The sequence below is a fragment of the Petromyzon marinus genome, chromosome 25 (genome assembly GCF_048934315.1).
Source record: "Petromyzon marinus isolate PM22_M1 ecotype Great Lakes invasive population chromosome 25, UKy_Petmar_22M1.pri1.0, whole genome shotgun sequence".
Classification (NCBI taxonomy): domain Eukaryota; kingdom Metazoa; phylum Chordata; class Hyperoartia; order Petromyzontiformes; family Petromyzontidae; genus Petromyzon; species Petromyzon marinus.
The window spans coordinates 5,037,686-5,054,413 of record NC_133691.1 but is presented as its reverse complement, the minus strand read 5'-3'; the positions used below and the strand labels follow the sequence as shown (position 1 = coordinate 5,054,413).

Sequence of the window (16,728 nt, the reverse complement as noted above, 5' to 3'; positions counted from 1 at the left end):
ACGAGAGACTTGTCAGGCAACTTGAACGTAGAACAACTTCACCTTTGTCAATGAACAGTGGCCGATCCATCGTGCAGAAAATGAAGAGAAAAATAAATGGAGGGAGGGAGGGAGAACCAAGCTCGTGTCGGAGCAAAGTGACGGGGTTTGACCTTTCGTCTGCTAAGATGGTAGTTAATACGTTTCCCTTAGCCCAGCTGGAACGCTTTAATGGGATCTGTGGTTTGGATCAGCTTCACTGCTCACATGGCTGTTGCGACTCTCCCATCGGAAAAATTAGACAGCTCCTCTACAAACAGATTATTTTACTCACTGCTGTGACTTGTACTTAAGCCTTAGAACTGGCTCACACCTGCTGCGCCATTAAATACTTCAGACTATAGCAAGTGCTGCCTTAAAAAAAAAACAATTCACCCCATCCAACACTCGATTATGCAGCGTCTAAAATGGGTCCAGCTCTTATTATGATCACATTACAGGACCAGACTCAACCGCTCTAAAGCCTCCACAGCAATTAATCAACACATGTACTTCACCCAGTTTTAACACTGGACGCTACCAGGGGGTAATGATCAGGTTTTGATAATTAATTATTGGCAGTGTGCTCAGATGTGCACGAATTGCTGTAATGCAGTTCATTGTTGTTTCTGTTGAGAACTTTATCGGCAACGTTCAAGATAGACACGTGGTACACAAATGTGATCCTGGTAAATCGTTTACGCTGCACTGTCCGTGTTTATCAGGAAGGTGAGGTTCATCTCCTTCACTATTTTTTTCTGATAAAATACAAAATCGGTGATAATTCAGAGCTTTGCCAAGCCACTGCTGGAAGGCCTTGCCATGCCTCGTCAGTCATGGGGGGATTTTGTTGTTGTTTTCTCAACGATAATTCACCACACTGGGTCAGTGCAAGTTGGTGAAGGGAGGGGGCCAAGATCAGTTAAGATATCATTCGTTACTGATGTCGACCGGGATTCGAACTCAGATAGTCAGGCTTCATAGCGCACTGTGCCTCACAGCCGCCGTTTTCTTCTACATGTAGATTTTATTAGTGCTTTGTGTTATTATAGAGGTATGCATGATTAGAAAATTATGATACGGCTTTAAATAGTATATAAGGACCTTCGTAAGAATGTTTCCGCGATCTCATTATAAAAACCCTTTGACCTCCAATCTTGCAGGAGAGCACACAAACACTCACACGTGTAAATGTGTACATATATTCATATCATATATTACGCATTCACACACATCTCTTTCAAAACATAAAAAACATACGGTATAGAGATGGAGAACGTATGACACAATAGATAATGCTGCAGAAGTCTAACCAAGTCAGTGGGTGATCGAGCCAGCACGACAGTGAGTCAGCGTGCGAGAAAAAGCCAATGCATGCGTTAGTGTGTGGGTGTGAGCGAGCAGGTGTGTAAGTGGGCAAGTGCACATGCAGTGTGTGTGTGAGCAAGAAAATGCACGCACGTGTGAATGAGTAAGTGCGAGCGAGCAAGGGTGTAAGTGCGTGAGCGAGTAAGTGCGCGAGTGAGCGTTTGAATGAGTGCGTGCGTGTGTGAGAAAGTGAGCGATTAAAGGCGTGGGCGAGTAAGTTTGTGAGCAAGTCTGCGAGTGAGCGTGTGAACGAGGGAGCGAGCACGTGAACGAGTGTGTGAGCGAGAATGTGAGCGAGAATGTGAGCAAGGGAGCAGGCGAGGCAGTGCGCGAGGATACCACTTGCGAGCCGGGCTTGTTGAGGTAAATGACGCTCGTGTGGCATTCGCTGTCCGTGCAGCCTGGGAGCAGGTGGTCCTGACCTCCATCTCCATCTGCAAACAGCAGGGACCTCGCATTAACAAGTCAACCCCCTCTGAATACCGCGCACGTATCCCGCGCCCACCGACTTCATCTGCTGCTCCACCGTCGTCGTCAGTACGTACCCACGTCCTCAGTTTAACCGAGGTGAGGTGAGCGGCCAATGAGATTCATTTTCCCCTCATGCAAAGGAGATTTGGAAAATTGTGGCTATGCATTCAGTTGGGGAGTAATGGGTTGAATGGCCAGCAAATTGATGAATTGTCGGGATTGACGGTTGCGATTCGATTTAAGAAATCGTTCAAACATTCGTTTGCATCGGATCTCCTATAGCGGCTGTAAGAGCAAATAAAAACCCATTACAAACAATGCACATAGATAGATACATATCAAAATACCTAAAATTCTCAAGCATGTGAATCTATGCGTGGCATTGTGAGCATACAAATGTATAATCATTGACTCAATGCATTATTCTGTCCATCTTAGTCAGATAGTCGTTCATAGCGCGGTTGGCTACGTACGTTGCCAAAGAAGTTCAACATACATACATAGGTTTTTTTAGCATTTTATGGAAACAAGGACATGCCATTAAGATTCGGCCACCTGTCATAAATTAGGAGGGTAGGATGGGGGTGGGGGAGGGCGGGGCAGAAATTAAACTGGAGTGTTTGTGGGTCACGCCTCCGGCACAATTCGCGGTTAAGGAAAGGGGACGCGAGATGGGATTTGTTGACTGGCGGCCCCCGACGTAGAAGCTGAGAGTGAAGGCGGCAGAGCGAGCGAAGGAGCGAGCGAGCGAGCGTGTTTGCGTGCGTTGGCTGCAGCCGCCGCGGCGACGTGCACAGCGCGACGTGACCTCCGGTGACGAGATGCTGAATCTCGGTCATGCACATCAAAAATTGAGATTGTCAACATCGTCACCGGCGGTTCGATAGGCATTCTGGTTTTCATAGGCTCTCACAAATAGAACATGTCTCAGCAATATATCAGCCGTTTTCCATTGTACGACTGAGCCACTGCCAGGTCTGCCGACGGGCCAGCCCATCTTGAGCGGGTCGAAATGCATGCAGATGACACGGTGATGTAACGTTGTTAACGTTCTTCACAGTGTAGCGGCTGGTGTCACACATCATTAGACCCTTCCCTGGGCCAGCTTGGCCCGGAGCCAAATTCAGATGTCTTGTGAAGCCAGCACATAACGGTTTGGGGTTGGCTCAGCATGGTCAACAGCCAGTTGAAAACCACCCGTAGCGTTGCAGCTTCACGCTGGCTTGGCTCGGATGTGTCAGTTGAAACGCAGTATCTAAAAACAATGGGGAATATTGATGTTTAAGTTAATGTTCTAGGCAGGCATCAACCAACTACTTGTACATTCTGTCTACTCTCCCTTGGAGCACAAGCAGGGCAGAAGGGTATATTTCAGCGGTGCGGGGAATAGAGGTGTCACGATTCACTTTCTAGTCGCTTCAATTAAGCATTGCGATTCTGTCTCAATTTCATTTAAGAAACATTTGTCAACACCGTGGTGAATGTAGCGGCTACAAGTGGCCGCAGGAGTCACATGAACTTATTACGTGCAGCGTAGACAAATAGAGAAACACCGATTGCTACGCGTGAATTGGATCGTGCATGTGTCAAAAGATATTAATTGATCAATCCATGCATCGCCGCACCCCTAGTAGGGATTTAATGTTATGGAGAAAGGCGGGGAAATTCGGAGTTGGGGGTGGTGGGGAGGGGTCATTATGTCCCACAAATTAGCACAATTACAACTGCCCTGGACCACAATCTAAATGCAATTAAGGGTAATTTTCCATGAGAGCCACGGCAGACAAATTCCCAAAGCAAAACTCCAGTCTAATTAAACCCATGGGAGTGAACTCTGGAACCTGCTATGGCCCCGTCGAAGCAGCAGAAGGCTTATTATAGCCAGGAGGTGAGCGAGTTGAGGTAAGAGGAATGAGGGGTGGGACCCCAGTGAGGAGGGAGGGACAATAGCTCCATCAATTACTGTTACAGCGAAGTCCGGTGGGAATGGGGTACAAATTTTTTTTTTACAAAAAATGCTGCCGCGCTTGTATAAAAGCATCGACAGTGCAGTGCGAGGGGCTTCCCTTCTGGATTGCCGCTGCTATGTGCGTCACAACTTTAATGAGAAACAAACGAGAGTGAAATTAAAAAGGTCACTGTGTGTGTGGTGGAGGGGGGGGGCTGGAAGACGAAAAATAAAAATGTGCCTTTCTGGCGATTCAACTGTAAGGCAGGGGGACGTGCTAATTGCTTTGAAATAAACGAGACAACTGCGACGTGTAGTTATACTTAGACTTTGTATAAATGCATTGTGCTTACATCTAAGGATGTGCTACAACAGGCTCCGAGTATAGATTCCATTTATATTGCGCCATTCCGCAATGCAAAAAAACGGCAAATCTGTGGGTTTTTTTATATATATACACACGCTTCGTCTTGGAGTCTAATGATGCACAAAAGCCACTTGGAAGCTTCGAATACATTTTTGGTGTTCCAACCGGCACTGCTCTTCCTGCAAGTTTAAACACGTAAAACCTTGTTTGTCGCGGAGACCTTTGGATGCTTGCACAATTTTATCTCGGACGTGAAACTTGATCGTGACGATGGTAAAAATGCCGAGTGAAATGCAGATGCAATATCATTCCACATGGCACGAGCCATCTCACTCCAAAACATATGTTTTTGGAATTTCCTGACTCGAGTCCCTTGAGACCAGTCGTTGACCGCGGGGCCGGCTCGTGGTCATTCGAGGACATTTGGTCAGTAGGGGCGAGACGTAAATATGAGGCTTGAGGCTTGTCTTGGAGGCACCAGGCTTGACACTGGCGTTGGCACCAGAGGATCCCATCTTGACATTGGCCTTTGCCCAAAGAGCCCGTGGGCCTTGGCCTCAAATTCGCCTTGCGGCTTCTCAGCCTTGACCTTGGCCTTGTGCCTACCGGCCTCAAACCTCAGGCTTCGTTTCGAGGGCCATGGCCCTCGATCCAAGACTCTTACTAATGCCACGTTCCCACGGCCAGTGAAAATCAGGCCGATGCCATGAATAAACTTGGCAAGTGGGCCTGGCTCAGATTTTCATTGCGGCCTTGCCACGCCACACATGAGCATTGATCAGGAGAAGTGGTGACCTCCCCCACACCTCCATCCCGTTATATGGGCCGTGTGGCTTTGCTTTCCATAGGGAGCCGCACGCCTTGAGCCAGGTAAACCTGAGAAGCAGCCGTGGGGTTGCGGAGTCGATGCAGAAGAAACGCAGATCCACAAATGGTGTTCGTCACTTGGGTCAAATTCAGGGTCAGGTTTTACATAATAAACATTTAAGAAATAAGAAAAAATCTGGTAGCATTGGGTAGCATTAGCACGTGTTTCACCTTGTTAAAAAACACAATAGAATGAGAGATTACGATCGCTTCCCCCCCCCCCCACCCCCCGGGTGAGGAGGAATAAGCAGAGGAGATGGAGGGGATGAGGTGGAGCGGAGGGTCCAGAACAACGGGGCCGTGCAACCATGAAGCACTGGGATATGAAACGAGCCGTGCTGGCCTTCACAGAGAACAGCCCAGCACGGCTTGGAAATGCTTCGTAATGGTTGTGGGAACGCTGCAGCATACAAGGGGACCAAGAGGGGAACACGTGCATTGGAGTGCAGCGCCAGTCTGAGCACAGGCTACGCATCCGTAATAGTTTTGTTTGGACTAGATCGCGTAAATATAAATGTGTCGTTAAACCTGCCACCACCCGACAGCCAATTAGTAAGGTTTGTCACGTAAACAGAACATGCCAATTAGTTACGAGTTCAGCACATCGGTGTGCAGAAGAATAATTTCCACAACATTTAAAACAGGCTAAGCTAGATGCACAAAAGAATGCAATGGGGTGACTTCACAGCCTTGTGCAACAAAAGGGCCTAAATAAGGAAAATAAGGTAGAATCCGCACAGCAATGGCATCGCAAAAACCTTACATCCATTCTTTACCCAACATCAGGTTGAGAAGAAACTGTGAACATTGAGTTTTTCCACAACAGATGTAAAAAAAAAAACCCTCCGACTTCCGTTTCAATTTTCATCATGAATGAATTTTACACGACAGCCAACAATGCATTTCATGGTTTTCATTTGGAGTATGAGCGTAGAGAACTGATTGAAACACACGCAAACACACCTTTCTATGTTGTACAGCAGTATTGACTTTATCTATGCAAATTAATTGATTTACAGTCATTAATTAAATACCCTTAGGATTTAATTGCCTCTTGGTAATATGGCAATAACCACATATAGATCGTTAGATTGGCCTGCCTTTTTAAAATGCATCATCTTAAGTATTGCTGTTCATTTACTTTTATGGTTCATCCTGTAGCGCAACACAAAATCTTTACAAATACTGTGGCCGTTATTTTCAATTTAATGAGCATTCACAAACGGCAACAACCAACTATGGAATTTTACCCGATATGTGAGCAATAACATTTAACGTCACATAAATATGAGGGGGGGGAGGGGAGCCAAGAAAAAACACAAAGCTGCACTATTATTAATCCTATTAAGTGAGGTAGAACCATGCATGTCAATGATAAATTATTCCGTGTTGGGCTTTTTATTTATTTATTAGAAACTATACATTTCATGTCACAAAGAATGTAAATTACATTGTATTATGTTACGTTGGAGAGCAAATGCAGGGTAAGCTAGGTTAATTTTAGTATCAGGTACTACTGGCTGTATCCCCCCCCCTCTAAATTTACCCTTTTATGAGCAATGTGCACAAATTAATGGATGGATATTTGAATGGACAGAGAAGTCTGTGCATTGGCAAATGAATGGATTACCGAACTAATGCACAAATGAAGATTGCTTTAGCAAAAAACAAAAGAGCCATGTTATTTCAAAATCAAAAGTCGTCATCCAGACCAAGGTGTAACGCCATTTTAGGGGCATACGAAGCCTCAGGGTGTGTTTCCCAACCATCAATTTTGTGTTTGCATTACATCTTTCTGCAAGTAATTTATCACGGAGAACAAATACATCGACAGACAAGGTGAAAGCAAGATTACGTAGATGATGATTGTGGCGATGGTGGTGGTGATGGAGGTGGTCATCACCATAACCAGCCATATATCTAGTATTGGCAAATAGCCACAGCAACTGTTGGTAATTGGTTGTATTGTTGCAGATGTAGGTACATACACATGTAAAAAAGCACAATTTGAACTCTCAATTAAAACGTGACTTAACGAATGTGACTAACGAGCGCAGTAAAACATTCAGAGTGACGCAGGACGCCCACGACTAAAACCACACGCGCTCAAATTGTCGGGGACGTTCTATTGTTTCTGTTTTTTTTTGGATAGACCGACGCGATCCCTCAGATCGCCGCAAGCCGCGGGGGGCCGCGTGGATTGCGATCGCTCGCCCCCCCCCCCCCCTCAACACCCCGCACCCCCCCCCCCCCCGACGGCGGCGGGGCCAGGTTACAGATTTTCTGCTTTATTTTACGGGTGGATGAAAGAGAGAACGAAAAAAGGTCAACAAAAGCCGGAGAATAAAAACACGTGTGCAGCAACGCACACGCGAAACACCGAAAACGCGCGCGTCGTTTGAATAGGGCATATCTGGCGTGGGCGGCATCTCCATGCTGACACAGAATAGGGGCTGCCAACTTCTCCAACGAGCTCCTGATCAAGAGCGCACAACATCACACGTTCATAGGACCAAATAGCAACCAAGTAGGAGGCCATCGGAGGAAGGAAAGTTACCTGGCTCCTATTTGCCAAATGAGGTGATGCTTTTGTATCACCGTGAGCAAGAGCATGGAAGGCACACGCTCTCAGAATGTGCGATGTTCTGCCAATTGGCACTTGCAAGCGCTTGCATTGCTCGATTAGCTCTCCTCTTGGGTTGAAACAACACGGCTCCTGATAATGAACCGTGAAATAAAACCTTGCGGGTAGAAAGTACACCCAGAAGATGTTGGCATCCGATTCATTAGGCAAGGAAAGGGTACCAATTGTAGCCTGCCGTCTTTTCACTTCAACAGGAGCTATGAATTAACTGTAGCTTTGAGAATGAAGATTTTATCTCGTATTTTTTTTTTACAGCTCTTTGTCAATCTACGGCTGGATGAAGGCCTTTATCAATGCCGGGTCAGTCATTGCAGCTGTTTGACTGTACTTCACCACACTGGTCCATGAGGGATGGTGCAGAGAAAGGGAAGGATGGGGGTGCAGGAGCAGTTAAGGTGTCACGAAACGAATAACATTTGCCGTGGCTGGGAATCCAAGCCAAGTCGGCAGCTTCATGAAGCGGTGCGCTAACTGCTGTGCCATGGCTCCACCCGAGCTTTGAAAGAAAAAAAATTGACGGTAATTCCCAGGCACGGTTTCAGAAATGTGAATTCACTCATACTTAAATGCGATAATTAACTCCGGACAAAACGCGCAAAGGAAATGATACTAAGCAGTCATGCTGCTATACGACTGGAAACTTTTAGTTGCTGACAGTACTTCATTGCCATCACTTTTCATAATCACTGCCTTGAAAATGAAAAACAATATTTAAACGGGCAATTTGAAACACTGTCACTGAAGTCTCTGAGATTTTATTCGTGTTAGTTTCAAGGTACATATATATTTAACATGTGCATTAAAAAGGTCATGTAGTATTAATATGATTCCGAAAGATAATTTCACAAATGATAAGGCATTTTCACTGTTATTCAAAAGCAATGCATTTTTTTGCCTTTCCAAACGGCTAAAAATCAACCAAAATTTGTGTTTAATAATTTTAAAAAGACAAGTTAGATTTCTTGGACATGTGACGGCAAAACAAGAGACTGAATATATTAATGTTTTTGGCTGATAAAAATTACAGGTACAACAAGAAGCCGAGGAAGATAGCAAATTAAGTAAATAAGCAATTTGAACAAATGAATGCAACTGGGATTGTTAAATGCAAAGTTGCTGAGAAATATCAAGGATAGAGCTAAATGGAACGCCACGATCGCCGACGTCTTTGAGAAAGAACGTGGCAGGAAGAGAGAAAAATAATCATCCACAGCTCAAATGCAAGTAACCACACAGTGGTGGGCTGTTAATGCGTGGATTTTTTTTGGAGGTGGTAGCACCAAGGATCTATGTTGTAATAAATTAAGTCAGGCCTCATTATTGTTACGAGTGCGATGCTGCTCGATTACAAAATTCTGATCATTAGATGTTCACATTCCACCGCTTAATAAGAGCTCCACATGATGAAATTCTCTTTGGCACCTCAACCCAACCAACGTTGATTTGTGGTCAACTTTCACCATTTGAAGTAATTTATTGTAGAAGTAAAAAAAACACCCATTAACAAAACTGCAGGGTTCCGGGGATAATTCAAACTCTGAGCAGGCACAAACAAATACCGGTACTCTCCCTCTCTTCCCTCCTTCTCGCTCCCCTCCTTCTCACTCCCTGTCCATCTCTCTCTGTGCACGCGCATCACACTTTCACCCGCATGTGGCAACTGAAAGAACAAGCCAGGTGCGTTTCCGCAGGCAAGACGGCAACACAAACAAATGGGTACAATTACATGCCATGATTTTGGCGAAAAACAAGACTGGGTGAGCAAAGATGCAAACCAGGACAGCCCAAGGCCACACCAGGATAGGCAGCGTATTGCTCCGGCGAGTATGTCCCAGCAGCATCGCAAACTTGGGCGAAGTGGCGAGGCATCCAGTCGCGAGCACTGAGACTCCATCACGACTCTGGTCGTTGGGGTCTGTTGTTTATCTCAATGCGTGTTTATTTTAGGAATAGCGGTGATGTCGCCCCACGTGCGCCTGTAATGGTGGCATTAGAGAGTGGATAACAAATCCAGAATGCCATTACCCGCTTTAGAGTCCGATTGTTTTCACAAATCACTGACTGCGCAGTGACACTTTTGGAGATTGGTGGCAAAATGTAATTTTGGGAGGACAATGTTTGGTCGACAATTTTCTTTACTCAGGGGTAAATCACTGGTTTAGTTTTGATTTGGTGTATACTACAAAGACAAAAGATCTCCCCCCCATATAGCGATTCAGGCTTTCGGGGGAAGTGCTGCTAGCGAGCACATATTAAGGTCTTCAATTGCACGCGAAGGAGTGGTGCAATTGGTAGAATGTCTGACCACCTTTGTCTTCCCAGTGTTAATGTTTAGGCACCATATTAATTTAAGGCGAAGTCAACCTACGGAAGGCTCTGGTCAAGTTTAGATTCCACAAGACACCAATGTTCGTCATGGATGGGAATAGACTTAAGTTGGATTTGGACTGCAATTAAGTAAACAATGAGCCAATTACTATTATCCACAAAGACAAAGATCCTCCATATAGCCTTATGGACTACTGGGGGCAAGTGCTGTTTGCGATACGTATTAAGCCAAGAGTAGGATGTGAAGCCAACGTCATACGCAGCCAGCTTTGTCTCCCCAAGTGCAGATGTTTATGATCGCGCCAGGTACTCATTTAAGTCGAGTCGGACAGGGGAAGGACCAGATCAAGTTATGGTACCACTTGGCACGGACATTTACCATTGCCAGGAATGATAAGCATGTTTGCTGGGCTCGTCGTGCAGCGTGCTGCCCATCATTGCGCATCCACACACACAATCACACAAAGCACTGTCATTATCTGAAATGTATTTCTTTTTATACCCACAGTATAATGAACTCATTCTTATGCAAAAGAATAAAATACCAGAGTCTGGCCATGAAGAGAATTCAATCTTACACTGTACTCAAAAGGCTCTGCCCAACTTCTCCCACGAAAATAAACGCTGATGAATTTGTGTATGCTGTGCATTATCTCAAACTGAAAGACAATAACTGACTAAACAATGTAATTCATTACCACATGCTGCGTTTTATCCAATGCCTTGACAGTCAAACGATGATGCGTCAACTCGGAGCAGTCACGGTTAAGCGATTCGGCTCTTGGCAAAGCAGTTGTTCAACATTCGCTCTACCCACTTGGAGACTCTTTAGAGAAAAAAACACAAGCAGAGGATGGAACTTTCTCTCAATACCAAAGTGCGATTCACTACACTCCACACGCTGCAAGAGTGCTTTGACGCTTTTAAATATATATTTGTTCAGCTACTCCGCTTTGCAGTGGCATCGGGAGGAGAGGTACCCATCCTGCTGGAATGTTGCGAGTACAGAGTCAAGTTCTCACCTTAACAGGGGGATACTTTTTTCTCTCCAAGTTACTGCAACGGACAAGCAACTATAGGTTCCGCTGCGATTTCTGACTTGCGGAATCATGGTTTTAAATTAAAACGAAGCAATAAACTACCAGATAAGGCCCACTGAGTGATATAGCTCATTTTCAGAAGCGACCTGGCCACAAATGATAGCTCAACGAAGTGGCTTATCACGTGGAAATTTCTGAGCAGCCATATACTCCGAAACGCATGCTTCTAAATGTGGAGGCAAAAACCGGAAGAACCGGAGAAATATCCACGTGACCACGGGGAGAGAGACATGCAAACTCCAAATATACGGGCGTCAGGGTCAAGATCAAACCCACGCCCTCCTCCATACCTTGGCGAGGCAGTTAAAATGTCGCCACCGTGGCAACCACCGCGGTTGCCACGACTGCGCCTGGCATCGCAAGGCACTGACCCCCTTAGCCGTGTTGCGTGGCATGCGAACAAATCTTGTTGGCGCGGCGTCATAATGAACGGCACACGTGAAAACTTTTCACCGTAATGACGGGAACAAACCTGAAGATGCAGCAAAGGGCAAAGGTTTTACACACGCTCTGGGGGGGGGGGTCACGAGATGTGTCGACTGAAGGTTTGGGGAAACAAAAGAGTTCGGGCTCGAATTTTATGTGTTCATAAATGAACGACGATTTGCCATTTGGCGGCGGGAACAGCAAAACCGCGCACAGGTCTCTAAGCCGTTGTTGCAGGCATCGTGAATGGCGTGGCGGCATTAAATAAAGAGCGCCAACTTTTGCAAAGGTTTTGACCACAAGCTTGTCCCGAGTGAACACAAAAACATTTCACACTTTGCAACAGCGCCGGGGGGGGGGGGGGGGGGGAGATTTGTTTGGCAAACGAGTTAGACGCGACAACGTTAAAATCCGCGGGAACCTTTTATAATGTGGATCTGGCAATAAACACAATGGGGAACTTAAAAACAAAAAGACGCCATTAAATCTCAAAATCGTCTCCCCCCCCACCCCCCACGTGCCTGTGAGGATCTGTGGGAAGAGAGGTGAATCTGAGCGGTGGGCTTGAGGCTGTTCAGAAAACTCGAAGCAACAAAGGGTTCCGTATTGAAGGGCTTTGAGGCTAATGTATCCGTGTGGCAGGAGGGACAATGGTAACATATAACAGGACGCTAGGGAGAGGGGGGGTTGTCGCTGGCAGCAATTGCTGTGCTCTCATTAAGCGTTTGCTCACAACATGGCAACGCACGCAAGGGCACATTCGGTGTTGCTACGGAGCATGTCCGAAAGCGTTCGTTTTGAACAGCGAACCAGAATAATCAAAGTGTCTCGTCAAACATCTACATACCTTACAATAAATGCAATCACGCACATCCAACGAAAATTGTGAATGGTTTACGAATTTGCGTGGTAGTATTTTTTCTTTTCAAGCGTGGAGTAAAGCAACGATGTTCTCTTCCTGTTCATATTCAGCATTATTATTTGTAGTTATGTGCAACTAAAATGCATAATTAAATTGAGAGGGCTTGCCTATCGAATACGACACGCTTGACATTCTGGATTTGTGACGTGTGCTACACGCACACTCGGGTATACGACGCCGGATGTCATGCGTTCCTGATATGTGACGCCCATCCATCAATGTCATAGTTATCTGAGCATTCTCTGAATGTTATCGAAGCGTTCGGCAGATCGACCCGGTACTGCACAACGATATTTGTACAAATCGCAACTATTTCTTATGTTTTATTGCGCCTCAGTTGTGGCTGGGTTTAATCAACGCGGGACCCCTCTGGACGCCGAAACGATCGAACGTTCAAAGTTTGCCAATCAGCAGACACAGATGTGTGGCAATTGATATGCACATCAGCCGATGCCCAATATGTAGTGATGGGGTCATAATCACGGGAGTTGTGGGACCACTGGCAATGAGATGAATGTGCGTAAATTACTCTGCAGCGCTGTGCAACGCCGGAGATAAAATGCACGTGCAGGCATTTCACAACCGCCCCCCTTTGCAATTCACTCACGCTGCACAAAGGACCCTTGGCTTCAGAGACACACCGGGCCCCCACTGTTACACTGTGCGGCAGAGGCGCGGAATAATGAATCGTCAGGTTTGTCTGCATATGGGATTTAACGGTGATTTGCATTGACTTGCAAATCCCACTAATAATTATGCATAAAAGACAACGATGTCGCGTGCAGCCTTAACAGACTTTTGCGGCAAGTGCTGTTAGTGAGCACCTATAAAGGCCGGCACGGTGCACAAGGGGATGCTTGGCCAGCACCATGCCCGGCAGCCTTTGTCTTCCTAATGGCGATGTTTATGCAATTCACCGGGAACTTATTTGAGGCTGAATCAACCTAGGGGAGGCCGAGGACTGGTTCAAATAATAGTCACTGATCTTGGCCATGCGTGGGAATCGAACTCGGGTCGCTGGGTTCGGATTGCAGCATGCTAACAGCTACGCTACCGCTCCGAACAACACACAAACACACACACACGTGCATCCAACACGCACACGGTACCTGGGTGCCAATGACATATTGGCACTGTAAATTTGAAAAAGCAAGGTGATCAATCAAACAGTCACCAAAATGAGGCAGTCTTTCTAAACAACAATTTGTTATTTACACCACGTGCCACATAAATCATGGCAGCCTTCCCTCCACACGGAGCAAGACAGACAGCGTGCATTAAACAAAACATAATGTATACAATGCAAGCGTTTCATTGACAGGTTATTGATTTATCTATTTATCTATTTCCCCCCAAATGTGTGGTTTCGCCAAGAAATTTCCTCCAATGCACAGACAGAGACTGGCCGTAGGACCTTAATCACATTTAATTATGCAACGTTATGTAAACCCAACACGACTTCCAAAATGACAGGGTTGTAAATAAAATAGATTAAAATGTGTGGTCAAGGAAAAGGTGCCAATGCATGCCCTTCTGCGATATACACATACAACATACACACGTACGTGCAACATACACGCATATACACATGTACGTGCGACATACATACACACGTACGTGCAGCATACATACACACATGTGCGACACACACGCACGCACGGATGAGCGACATATAGATACACACACACACACGTGCGACATACACAACACATTCGTGCGGCGCACACACACACGTACGTGCGACACACACACACATGCACGTGCGGCATACACACGTATGTGTGGCATACACACATACACACGTACGTGCGGCATACATACATATACACACGTACGGAACAGCCTCCACATCTTCACCAAGGCCGTTGTTTTCTCACACACGTGAAAATACTTTCAATCCAATGCTGGGTGACGACGCGACCCATGTCGTGCGGGTTGGGGGGCGGGGGTTATTTGAGCATACTTCACCACGCTAACCGATGCATATTTGGTGACGGGGAGCATAGATGTTGGAGCATAGCACAGTACGAACATTGATTTTGCCGCACGGCCCTCTGCTGGCAAACTCATGCCCGCAGCGGTCTGCAGCACCTGTTTTACACACGGCGGCTCTCCATCCACGCGCTAACCAGGCTCATTCATACTTGGATATAGGAATCTGACAAGATCACAGGCATTCTGTGTGAGGTGGTCCACAGGCATAGAAATCGTTTCGAGTTCCTCTCAAATGAAAGGCCCCCAATGAACAACGAATGAAAAAGTCGGCGTTTTTTTTTTGGTACGTACATGGGCGGCAGCGGTCGCTGGGTCATCTGGCTGCAGCTATGATCCTTGCACCTGAAGCACCGGAATGTGGCTCCCTGGAACACGGCCGTCAGTAACGCAGTCCGCCGGCCAAATGAACCATTCAACCAAAATCTGCGTTCCCATGGGAACGCTGAGAAGATAAATTGGTCTTTAATGCTCCCATGGGGATTGGCTGGTTTTGCTAAGCGGTTTAGTAAAAGAGAGGAGATAGTAAACGACACATAAAGATTCTCCGTATAGCCCGAATAGACTGTTGGGGCAAGCGCTGTTAAGAGGGCACCTATGAAGGCTGGCGTGGCACGCTAGGGGGCGGGTGGCCAGCACCACGCCCGGCTGCCTTTGTCTCCCCAGTGGCGATGTTTACACACTGCACCAGGTACTCATTTGAGGCCGAGTCGAGATAAGGGAGGCCCAGGACGGAGTTCAAATAATCCTCACTGGTGTTGGCTGTGAGTGGGAATCGAGCTCGGGTACCTGGGTTCGTGGCTCAGCGCCGCTAACTACAACGCCACCGCTCCGGACAAAACATACACACGCGTGCGCACACAGTAGATACATTCTAGACCCAATGCACACATCGCTAAATGTTACTTTTTGTCTGATTTTTGCCAAAAGGCACGCCACCAATTCCATTGCCGACAATGAAGCTAAGTGCCGCGGTGATGCGTTGCCGCTGTTTCAAGAAGGCTTGAAACCGAGCCACTATTTAACCGCGCCTGTGATTCTGTACGGGTGATATGCAGTGCCCGGTAAATAAATTATTTGATTAGCCGATGTGCATTTTCAGAAACGTACCAAAATCAGCAAACGCCGACTGCCCGATGACTTTTAAGTCCGCTGGAGGAGGCAGACTCTGGCCGTACGTGAAATTTCCATTCTGCAAACACAAGCCAGAGCAGGGAATCCATTACCACGGAGTGCATGGGTGCGTGTGTGTGTGCTGAACCAAACATTAACGTGCAAGGGCAGATTGGGAGCGCTGCCCGAGCACGTGCATTCAAAAGTTCGCCAAAATGCACACCTGCAGTAATTCCGTCGGGCGAATGAAGCAGGCAAGATTAACTTCCTGAGAGTCTATTTAAGCTTTAAAGGAAAGGGCAAGAGCGTCAATGAGGAGCCTCCTCCCTTCAATTCATGGCGAGTATATGGACTTATTGGCGGTACACCGGTTGCAGCATAACACAAACAGTATAAAATCGAAATTCGAATAAGAAAATCTGTTAATCAGTCTTTAATTGACTCCGTCGCCATGTTTGACGCGATTCGAAGTTTTATTCAGTCTAATAAGACTTGCTAACAAAAGGTCAATATTGACCGTTGATTTGGGTCCGTTGAATCAAGGAACCCGTCCCATCAAGTTTAGAGCACGAGTCAAATCCGCCTTTGGAACAAGGAGCCAGCCAATCGTCAAAAGGGCTGGGTGCTGCTATACGGCAACAAGACTGTTTAGCTTCGTGTTAAGCCACTCACAACAGTCCTCTTCCAACTGCTTCGACATTACGAGAACTGATTTTCATGCACCCTGCAACCCCGTTCAGAAGATATTCTGACCGGGGTTGCGAATCACAGAAAAAAAAAAAACGTGTTGCTATTTTTTTTAATACCGCTCACCGGTGTACCGCCAATACGTTCATATACCAAGCACTTCAAAGATTGCGGTCGACCACTCCCCTGCCCACCCCCCCCCCCACCCAGTGCTTTTGTGATCAGTGCCTCGTATAAGAGATGAGCGCTCTTAGGGAGCAACGCACACCACTCTTGGACTGTTGGCAAACTGGGCGCGTGCTAAAATGGCCTCTCACCTCTGCCCGTGATGACAGCCTCACTTTGTGACGTCACAAGGAAGGAAATGTGCGGCGCCGTGCGATGTCGCGCCAAGCAACGATCACATGGTTAAGAATGGGGATAGCGTAAAACTCCACGAAGAATCACATCAATTTGCTCGCTGGTGTTATCACGGCA

General features: G+C 46.5%; 1 protein-coding gene across 1 annotated transcript in view; it reads right to left on the bottom strand.

Annotated features, from left to right (window-relative positions):
• Window positions 1-16,728, bottom strand: part of ITFG1 (integrin alpha FG-GAP repeat containing 1) — a 188,230-nt gene that overhangs the window by 131,785 nt on the left and 39,717 nt on the right. Inside the window, exons 8-9 of the mRNA XM_032960639.2 lie at window positions 15,562-15,643; window positions 1,726-1,820 (exon numbers count right to left, since the gene is read on the bottom strand). Of these exons, the coding sequence (XP_032816530.1) occupies window positions 1,726-1,820; window positions 15,562-15,643 (177 nt within the window). The remainder of the gene's footprint in view (window positions 1-1,725; window positions 1,821-15,561; window positions 15,644-16,728) is intronic.